We start from the raw sequence: 11,391 nt of genomic DNA, 5'->3' as shown, positions 1-11,391 counted from the left end.
GTTGCTCCCATGGCTTTTCCTCAGCAAAGGATTCCTACTCTTCTTAGTGCTGATTAGATTTTGTTCTGTTTTGTTTGTTTTCTTTTCTTTTCTTTTGTTGCACACAGATTGATACAGCCCAGGCTTGCTTCAGACTTGCTAATGCTAGCCTTAAACTCAGGATCCTGCTGCCTCCATTTCCCAAGTGCTAAGATTACTCACCGAGCCTGGCTCTAACTGAATCCTGAGAGTTCTGATCCTAGAACATTATTGAAATCTAAATCTAGATGCCTCCCAAGATAAATAAGTATTATCATACCAGGAAGCTCAGCTCAGGCTTAAGCAGATTTCAGGTCAGTTCCAGCTCAATTTCTCCAAGTCCTGTGTCTGAAATGCGTGTGTCTTCAGCAGTAGGGTCTCCATGTTCTGGTAGGAGCCAAGGGCAGCAGCAAAAGCATGTGTTGTTTTGAGACTTTTGGTTTCCCCTGACTGAGAACTCAAAGAGAAGATTCCCATGTGTAGTGGTTTGGATATGTTAGAGCCCAGGGAGTAGCACTATTTGGAGGTTTAGCCTTAGGGTAGGTGTGTCACTGTGGGAGTGGGCTTTAAGATCCTCTTCTTAGGTGCCTGGAAGCTAACCTTTTCCTGTTTGCCTTTGGATGAAGATGTAGAACTCTCAGCTCCTGCTGCATCATGCCTGCCAGAACACTGCCATGCTCCTGCCTTGATAATGGACTGAACCTCTCAACCTCTGAACCTGTGAGCCAGCCCCAATTAAATGTTGTTTTTACAGGAGTTGCTTTGGTCATAGTGTCTATTCACAGCAGTAAAACCCAAACTAAGACACCAGGCCTGTTCCTGGAGCTTTTATTAAATAGTCTCTAGGAGGGATCTTTATTACCCCAAGTGGTATAACTTCTTTTAAAACACACACACACACACACACACACACACACACACACACACTTTTAAGTAAACATAAAATTGGATGTTTCTGTATGGCGTTCTTTTCTTTTCTTTTTCTTATTCATTTATTTTATGTATGTGAGTGCACTGTAGCTGTCTTCAGAAACACCAGAAGGAGGCATCGGACCACATTACAGATGGTTGTGAGCCTCATGTGTTTGCTGGGAATTGAACTCAGGACCCCTGGAAGAGCAGTTAGTGCTTTTAACCGCTGAGCCATCTCTCCAGCCTTCTGTATGGCATTTTCAAGCATCATTATTTCTCCCTCCCCTCCCATTTCCATTTTCCCTTCCCTAGCACCTATGTCCTCCTATGCCCTTTTCTATACGTGTGTCTGGGTGTAACAATAATAATTTTAGAAGGAAGAGGAAGAGGACACAGTAGGAGTAGGAGAGGGGTGAGAAATAATGGGAAAGAAATAATATAAATACAATGTTCAGGTATGAAACTCTCAGAAAAGTCACATTTAAATAAAAACATAAGAAAATTAATAATTACTACCATCTATCAAATGTTTATTACATATAGTATCCTATTAAAAATCACTAACATCACCTGGGCAGTGGTGGCTCACACCTTGAATCCCTGCCCTAGAGATGCAGAGGCAGACAGATCTCTGTGAATTTGAGGCCAGCCTGGTTTACAAAGAGACTTGCAGGAATCGTGATACAAGCTTTAATCCCAGGAATCAGGAGGCAGAGGAAGGAAAGTCTCTGAGTTCAATGCCACCCTGGTCTACAAGGTGAGTTCCATGACAGACATTGTCTACCATAGAGAAAACCTGTCTTGAAAAACCACCACCACTACCACCACCAAAATTGATACCAAAACAACTTGGGCATAGTCATGTGTTCTGCATATGATGGAGCTGAATTCTAGTTATTTTGCTGTGAACAAATGTTGGACTTTGTAAGGCCAGTAGTCTTATGAAGACCTGGGTCCATGCTCTGACCTACTCCATTGGTTGCTATATGTGCTGTTCTGTGTCTGTCCTGTCTGAACCAGTTTCACCTATAAAATTGGTTTCACGGTATCCCTTGTCATAAAGTTGTTTGAGGATTTAATTCTGTGTGTGTGTGTGTGTGTGTGTGTGTGTGTGTGTGTACCTAGGTGGGAGTGTCTAAGAAGAGAAGAGTGTATCAGACACTGTTGAGGTTTGGTCTTTTGCTATGTATTGTAATGCTAAATTCTGTACTGGGAGGGTCTTGCCCTAAGACCCAGTTCTCACATTTACCAGGTTTTGTAATGCAAACTTTGTTCCTTAATTTAAAAGTATTGGTTAAATAAAAATGGCTACAGCCAATTACTGGAGGGATTAGGTTAGGAGGGTTTTTTGGTTGAGTGTGGGAGAGAGGAGAGAAGGAGGAGAGAGGAGAAGGCTCCAGAAGAGGAGATGTACCATGAGCACATGGCCAGGAGAAATAGCAAGTATCTGGAGTCCACCACTGCGAGGGTAGCCAGGCCAGCAGTTAGAAAAGTAGACTAGGGGTTACACCCAGTATTGACAAAGCCAAATAAAATAATCATACTCTGAGTCTCATTTCTTTGTAAGCTTGTCAGAGATAATCTTAATTGGTTTTACCAAGTATTAGTGAGCCAACGTGAGGCAAGAACTTACTTAGAACCTAAGGTTAGATTACAGGTGTACTGGGTAGAGTCACAACACTCCCAGAAAACACTGCTGCTAGGAGAGGTTAGGAGGTACTTTGCAGCTAAGGTTGGTTGGGGCATGGGAAGGTTTTTCACTCCCAGAACTGCTGGGAGAGACATAGGCTGAGGTTCTCCCAAGAGCTTTATGTTGCTCTGAAAAACCAACTCTCTGCTTGGGCGAAAGAATAGCTAGAGCTGAGGCTGGTGCAGAAAAAAAAAAGCAGCCTAATTTGGGCTCACTGAGTCTCCAGCCTGGTGTCAGGTGAGAGCCACCAGCCCAACCAAGCATGGCAGGGCACATGGACCAGAGACTACTGGTGGATGCTTGTGCGTGAAGGCCTAAAGCACCATGTAAGCATGGCAGTTTGGAGAGGCCTAGCCAGGGATTAATGCACCAGGTATCAATTAAAATGTCCCAAGAATCTAAACTGATAAGGTATTGAGTTTAAAGAACAATAAAAGAGAAGAAAAGTTAGGTATAAAAATATAGAAAAAAATATTTAATTTAAATACAAGAAAAATAAAGTCCTAAGGGAGAAGTTTTGAAAATAAAAAGAAAAAAAATGTTTTCTATATTTGGGAGGGAAGCACAATGACACACTGAATCTAGATTCAATATGATCATGCTTTGCTTACCAGCCTGTAAATGAGTGTTTATTTCAATGATTACAGTTTTGTATGCCATGTTTGGGAGAGATCAGATTAAGACAGACTTGGGGAAAGAAGAGAAAGAGAAATTAGATACTAGATTAGAGATCATAAAACAGAAAGAATCTTTATATAAGATAAGAAACCCTCAGAGGAATCCAATCTGGAACTTACAATAACATCGAAAAATGTAGGTCCAGACAGGAAGGTTCCACAGGGTCTTGAGAAATTAGAATGGGAGCCCATAGAGATAGAATATACTGAAGCAAGGATCCAAATTCTACTTATTGATGCTAACTTAAAGCAATGCCATACAATGGGTTGTGTGTTGCCTTTTATAGTTTGCAGAACTGAGATGTGTACACATGTTGATATATGATACGACTGATACATGCTCAGAGGTCCAGTGGACTTCTGCCTTGAGTTCTGAGGTGGGGGAATTCCGAGATTGCACATTTATTAGAAATGACGGCTATCTTGGAGAAGCCTTTCCAATTAAATTTGATGATGTTCAGGTGTACATGTCCATTAAAAGGCAACAGTTGTATGGACATTATGGCATGAATCCTATTGTGGAAAGAGCTTACAGTCCTACAGGCCAAGTCATCATAAAAAGACCTAATAGAAATTTAAAGGAAAGACTCATAGAACAGAAGCGGGGTATGATAGCTCACAAAGATGGTTTAAAATGTCTTTTGTTGACTTTAAATTTCTTAAGTCAATGAGACAAGTAGCACAACTACTAAGATCCACTGGATTTTAGGAAGGACTGCTGAGTTAGATCAGCCTACAGAAGTCCTAATTCCAAAATGGAAGAAAGGAAATGTGTTGGGGAGATTTTTACATTTCTTTAAACAGGAATAGAAAAGCTACATCTGTCATCTAAATTGTTGAAAACAACATTTTACCACAGTAGAGCCTCTGAAGATTTTGGCTACAGACAACAAGAGCGAGATTGCCAAGATCAACAAGACAGATAATGTATTGAGAACAGCTCTGAGACTGGCTGAGACATAAAATGTCTTTGTATAACCAATAAATATTGTTTGCTACAAAATTCTCATACTCATCATCACATTCCATCCTTTCACATGGCACGAATGGAGATTTATATTGTAGTTTGCTTATATGATCAAACTAATCTCTGAAGAAAGACAGTGTTTTTCAGCTGCTCAAATTGATTTTAATTGATCTGTGCACATTCCATACAAATGTCTTTATAGAACTATGCATTGCTTGTAAGGTTTGTACATTGCAGAATGGAAGGTCATGAAGCAGCCCTGACAGTATTCATCCTCAGGGATGCTGAGATGGTGAGATTCACTGTTCCAGCTCCTTACCTGATTCTATCTCAGCTGCATCCAAACTGTTTCCTCTGAAGACTTGCTTCCAGGACACCTTCAGAACAGCTAGAACACTTGGTCCAGCCTTTCAGACTGTTACAGTCAGGACTGCATTTAAGCTTGCTCTTTCTCAGTATATAGAGAATGGACAACAAAAGCTACAGCTTTCTTAAGACTAACCCTTTTTCTAATTTTCTTGGGCTCCCAAAAGGAATTCTTTGCCTCCATGCAGCAGAAAGCAATAAAAAGAAGAGCATCCTCCCAGTCCCTTAAGTTGGGGTGGATGGTTTTGTCATTTTATAAGTTATAGCTGTGTTGTCAGAGGTCAGGTTCAGGTATTTCTTCTCTGTCTCATTTTCTCTATCTTACTTTCTTGTGCCCTTCCCAAGCCCTGAGAGGGCTGAATCAGACCTTGGTTGCCACAGTCAGCTTCCCACCTATGGTGTAATCTTCTGACCTAGGTGCAGTCTATTGTCCTGTCACATCTGCAACTTCCTGCAAGAAGCCACTTCCTGCTGAGTGAGCTTGCTTTCCTGAGGAGATCCTGGCAGAGCAAGGAGATCCTGGCACAGTGGGGGATGGGTTCCCCCCTTTAAAAATCAGAGCCTAGAATTAATACATTGAGCCTTGATCAGAGAAGTTTGTCTTGGCTTGTGATTTCTCTTGCCATCCTTCTCATCGATCCCCAGCTGTCCTTTCAGGAACTCAGGAACCTGTGGCTGGTGGTGGCTACACTTTCTTCTTTAGGTTAGGGAAAGTGGGTTAAAAAGAAAAGGGGAGGATATAGAAGTATTAGAAAATTAAGGGTAAATTTTTGAAACTATTCTCAAACCAAACCAAACCAAACCAAACCAAACCAAACCGAACCAAACCAAAACCCATTTTATAGCCATAATCTGACACCATTATATTATGATGCAAAATTAAAGGTATGGTTTGTAACATCAATAAAGAATTTTGTATATTGGTACAGGTTTCAGGCTTTCATTGGTGTAAGTCTTTGTATATTGATACACATTTTAAGATTAATTTTTAAATTAAGATTAATTTTGATACAACATAATATATATATATGTTTCAACTCTTGGTCATATTAGATACTAGTTAAGTTGATTATAATAAAATGTATTCAAGGTTATTGAGATAGTAAATAGCTAAGACTAAACAATGTTTGACAATCAGATATATTATAGATATATAGTTGGTTTTTAAAAATCCTCAAAGATCCATAAAATATGGCATTTAAAATTATTTCATCATTAAAAGTTCTTTTGATTATGAAACAGGTCTGAACCTGACAATACCCCCACTCCACTTCAAAGATTGTGTGCATCAGTAACCATATCGAGTTGCTTCAATTGGGGCAAACTAACCACCAAGCAAAGAAAATACCCTCGCTTCAACTACAGACATATCTGTCCAGAAGGGACAAATGGATGCAGGGAAGTTGATTGCCAAGCTCTGCCAAAACATTATGAAGCAAGTCCTTCATAATTCTTGAATCACAGAGGGTCTGTCAGATATACAGGGCCAGAGGCTGAAGATGGATGCTTCATTGTTATAGAGATGATATTGGGGGCTGTCCAGACAGTCAGCTGTCTCTGTCGTTTTTATAATTTTTGGAACTGTGTCCCTATACTTCCTGCATATTTATTCCTTCCTAGGTCTCTGATGGGGTTAGGACTAGATAATTATAGTCTTTCAGTGAAACATTTAGGAAGTTATTTTAGGTCTAGGAAGATATATTTAAGTTAATAATGCAAGTTAGGAGAGAAATTGATTTAGATACAGAACTCTGAACTCACCAGGATAGGATAGATAATAAAATACTTTTTTTCTGAGTTCTCAAATTCAAGCAGACTGGACATTTTAAATGTAGCTCTTACCTAATAATTTTCATAATTATTTTATAATTGTTCCTAACTTATGTTGTTTATTATTAGAAAAGAAAGACCTTTTCTACTTACAAAAAAGGGGAAATTGAGGATGTTTGGTCTTTTGCTATGTATTGTAATGCTAAGTATAAAGTCGGGTTGCTCCCAGGAACAAGCATATCATGTATACCAAAGGAAGCTATGTAACCTTGTTCCTAAATTTAAAACTATTGGTCAAATACAGATGCAGACAGCCTACAGCTGGGCAGAAGAGAGGCTGGTAGGGATTTGGTTCCTGGGCTTGGTGGTCTGAGGCAGGATCACATGAAAGGAAGAGGGAGAAGTTGGAGAGAGAAGATACCATGGGGTAAGGAGTCATGAGAATGGACCCCCAGGGCTGTCCAGTCGGAGTAAGGGCAGCCCAGGCAGAACCTGGCCTGTCATATCTCAGGGTTATTGGCAGGGAATTAGACAAAAGAGTCATAGAGGGTTGATATCTGCCCAGCTCTAGTGCTGATTAAGACTCATTATGAATATAATAAATATAATAAGGATTTTGTGTCTTTTATCTGGGAACTGAATGGTCATAGGTGAGGTAGAAACGACTGATTGAGATTAAATATTTACTACAACAGATATTCCGGAGCTGAAGTTACAGGGAGTAGTAAACTGCCCCAGGTAGGTGTTAGGGACCAAACTGAGATCCTCTGTAAGAGCTGAAATATCTCTTAACACTGAGCCATTTCTACATTTCCCCTGACGAGGGATTTAAATGAGAGAAACATTTAATGTTTAATATATAACAAGATTTAATTTTATTTAAATTTTAATTAGATTTAAACATTAATAATTAATATTTAAATGAGAGAAATATGCCATGCCTGGCACCCAGTCAGTACTAGTCAGCCCACAGTTCCTCTGCCAAAGCATTTTGTTTCTCCTCCCCCTTCCCTGTCCATGATGGGATGGGCATGAGGCTTACTGAAAGGAAGGGCAAACCCAATCTGCAGTCCCTGCCACGTGGTACAGAAGCTGAAATCTCAGTAGCAGTAAGCCTCAGACAGCAACACTCTGAGATGACTAAAAACCTCATTACTTAGAGGTCCCACCCTGGGAGTGTCGCAGAGCTTCTTTCTTACAAGTGGGTGGCAGCACCAGGTTGCTCCTGCAGGCCCCAGGAATCTCTTGTGAGGATCTATCTCATCACTGGCTCTGCTCTTCTCCGACTCAGCACACAGAAGAGCCATGGGAACCTTTGAAGGACACCTGTTGCCAGGACTTGGCCTCCTCATGTATGCAATCTATTATTCGTCGCTAATGTCCTTGGCCTTGCTCCGGAAACAGAGGATGCTCAAGCACCCCTTGCTCCCAAGGAAGCTGCTGGGTTGCAGGCTGTTTTTGCCGGTATCCTATGAAGCAGTGGTGAAGGTGGCTATTCCTGCTTTTGCCACTGTTTGTGAATACTACTACCCCCTAGGGGTCAACCGTCTGAAGATGATAGACTGGAAGGACCCTCGGCGGCTGTTTGTTTTCAAGGACAACTGGGAGCATGTAACCATGTTTGGGTTCTTTATTCTCAGTGGCATAGCAGACATTGTGAGCCAGGCACAACGGGCACCTTGGAGTGTGAAGCTGGAGCGCGCGGCTGAAGCCCTGACTTTCTATGTGGTGGCACTGCTGATGATATCCCATATTGAGAACAAAAGCGTCTTGGAGATTCGAGTGCATCTTCTGTTTGTGTTGCCTGCCTTCTTGCTTGCTCTGCTGCTCACTGTGGAGATCTGGGTCCCTGACAATGCCCCACTCTGGGTCCTCAAGAGCTGGATGGCACTGGTGTTAAGCACCTGGATGTTGCAGATCTGTGAGATGTATATACCTTTCACTGGACAGCCCTGGAGGGCAGACAACCCCACGGACCTGGCATTCATAACCATTTTCTTCTGCTGGCACCTGGTCTTAGGGCTTACCTTGCTGATTACCATCTATGGCCTCTGCAGTCTCTGGCACCATCACTATTCTTCCTGGACAAAGACTCTCGGGGCTAGGTACCAGCGGTGTCTTACGGAATCCAGTAGTGAAGAATTAGAAAAGCTCAATGCGGAAGCTGTGGCACAGGATGGAGGTGTGTAGGAACAGCAGCCGTCTCGAGTGTGCATGCACATCTTGGAGTCCACAGCACAGCTCTCCATCCCAGGATCTAGCTTCCTTATCCTCAAATAAACCTTGTAGCTCTGAGGATAACTCCTTATTTATCACTTCGTTCCATCCAGGTCAGTCTCCCATCTGGTTCCTTATCTCTACGGTTTCTGGTCTTTCATTGGAAAGAACAAAATGGTGCTTTCCTGTCATGGCTTTTGGTAAATTTTCTTATTAAAAAAAATAAAAGAACAAAAGAAAAAAAACTTAAACTGAGTCAGTGTACTTCTGACTACTGAGAAAGTAGGGAGGAGGTGGTTTACCAAGGGTTCCTTTCAGGAGAGCAAAGAGTCCTGGGTGGAGTTCTCCAAGGTGGGTGTAGTAAGGTGATTAAGAGGTAATTTTAGAGCTTGTGAGATACTCATTCTGTAGAGGCCCTGGCTATAAGCATGAGGACACAAGGACACAAGTAGAGTGTGTGCCTCAGGTGCCTGGGAACCTGGGTTCAATAGCCCTAAAAAAAAAAAAAAAAAAAGCAGGCAAATAATTCGTACCGCTTTGGTTTTTTGCTGTGATACAAAACAACTTGTTCCAACTCCTTCAGAAAATCTATTATGTATATTGTATCCTGTATGAATGCTTCTGGGGAGAAACTGAAGATAAGCTTGGCCCTTACATGAGGAAAGTGGAGTCTGGGAAGAATGCCATGAAGTGGGGATGGATATTGGTAATGTTTATGGATGCCTTCAAATGAGATGCAGACACCAAACATCTGGAAGTTTACAGATGTGGCAGGATGGGAGGGGGTGATTGTCAGGCATGTGGAGAAAGGATAGCTGGGAGAAGCAGACCCACAAAGCCACTGCATTTATCTTCCCGCTACAGCCAGGAATTTGCTTCTCCGATCAGAGAAAGCTTCTTGAAGCACAGAGATTTGCAGGCAGCAGACAAAGCAGTCATTTTAAAATGCCATAGGCATCTGAAAAGAAGCACTGATATGCAGAGCATGGACCAGGGTCTCTGGAGACCATCAAAGAGGGGAGCCAGGGTTCTAGCTGTCCACACTGGCCATGCGTGAATCTTACAGAGGTGCCCATCCTCCTGAAACAGGATCCAGGCCTCTGGCTCCCACACCCCAAGCCTTCTCTTCCCAGCAGGGCAGGAACCAATCCAAGCAGAAGCTCTTTCCTACTGAAAAATTCCAGAGCCAGAACCCGCTTCTCCCTATGACTAAGAAACTTAAGCTTTGAGTCTCCTTGTGTTATACTGTGCTCCTGACCCTGGGGACAGTGTTCATATTATCATTGATAGTTTATATATCACACAATATCCACAAAAATGAAGATTTAAATCCTTTTCTCTAGAAACTGTTCTCCAAGTTGCATTAGCTTTGTGCTGGAAAGAACCTGGCCTTGCCTCACCCCACAGGCTGAGCACAGCCATGCTGTCAGGATGAATCAGACAGATCCATCTCTCTTAGTTGACAGCACAGGCTCTGTAGGAGGTCAGTGTTGAAACCTGTCCTTATTGCACCTGAGAGCAAAAGCATGGGATGTGAACTGTGTCTCACAGATGGGCTGGGAACCAGGCGCAGGTGGAGGCTGCATGTCTGAGTCCCTAAGTTTTGTACAAATAGATCTCTAGGAGGTGGTGACTGCTGTAGCTGGTCTTTCCTAGGACCTTCAATGGCTGCATGAGACCCGTGCTCATTGTGAAGGCCAATCTTCTCATTCAAATGCTGGGTACTTGTGTATGCTTTCATTGTTTTGTGTTTTGTTTTTGAGACTGGGTTTCTCTGTGTAGTCGTGGCTGTCCTGAACCTCATTCTGTCTGGCCTTGAACTCAGACTCACACTGGCTAATCCAGCTAAGACCAGCTGACATAAAATTGCTGTCATACCCATCATATCAGAACATGGGCATGTAGGCATGATTTGTATCAGCTTGTCATTTTTGGAAATTTTCCAAAATAAAAATATTAATTTAAAATGGGCAGTGGTGGCACACGCCTTTAATCCCAGCATTTGAGAGGCAGAGGCAGGTGGATTTCTGAGTTTGAGGTCAGCCTGGTCTACAAAGTGAGTTCAAGGACACCTAGGACTACACAGAGAAACCCTGTCTTGAAAAAACAAAAAAATAAAACATAAAAAATAGTAATTTAATTTTTGAGAAATTTCATCATTAAGACTCTGATTACTGTATAATGTAATCTCAGTTGAACTTTGTTCCCTATCTTTATCTAATGGGGGAAGGATTTACAGATAGATGACAGTTACCTTTGATAATTAAAATATGTTTAATTAAATTAATTATAATTAATTAATAATGTATAAAATTAAATAAATTTCAATTTAATTATTAAATTAATAATTAACTCAGTATTAAATCAAATGTCCAGTTTAATTATTAGATTAATTAAAACATTTAAATAACAATATTATTACTATGCATTTTACATTTTAGATGTCTTAGAAAGTGTTGAAAAATATTTGAAAACTTATTCAGTACTATAATCCCAGACCAACTAATGCCAAGAGGTTAGATGGGTGGATGATACAGCTTTCTTGGCGACAACTCAGATCAAGCTTGGTGACTAAGACAAGATAAGTCAAGAGGCTTAGAGCAATCCTAAAGGTGAGGAAGCCAAGAATGGAAATATAGTGTTATGGGAAGGAACTGAGAAAGGGTGACCAGAAGACCAGGAAATACAGCCCTAGTTTGGGGTGGGTGGAATCCCTGAGTCTTAGAGATCCCTTTCTGACATCAAAGAAGATGAGAAGGGAGGCACTATGTAGT

General features: G+C 41.4%; 1 protein-coding gene across 1 annotated transcript; it reads left to right on the top strand.

Annotated features, from left to right (window-relative positions):
• The first annotated feature begins 7,578 nt into the window (after positions 1 to 7,578).
• Positions 7,579 to 8,864, top strand: Teddm3 (transmembrane epididymal family member 3). Its single transcript, NM_025634.3, has one exon. It carries the CDS (start codon positions 7,706 to 7,708, stop codon positions 8,588 to 8,590), a length of 885 nt encoding a protein of 294 aa, NP_079910.1. The 5' UTR covers positions 7,579 to 7,705; the 3' UTR covers positions 8,591 to 8,864.
• Positions 8,865 to 11,391: the final 2,527 nt, after the last annotated feature.

The sequence above is a fragment of the Mus musculus genome, chromosome 16 (genome assembly GCF_000001635.26).
Source record: "Mus musculus strain C57BL/6J chromosome 16, GRCm38.p6 C57BL/6J".
NCBI classification, from domain to species: Eukaryota; Metazoa; Chordata; class Mammalia; order Rodentia; family Muridae; genus Mus; species Mus musculus.
The sequence above is the reverse complement of the archived record's forward strand: the minus strand, read 5'-3'. Positions and strand labels throughout refer to the sequence as shown.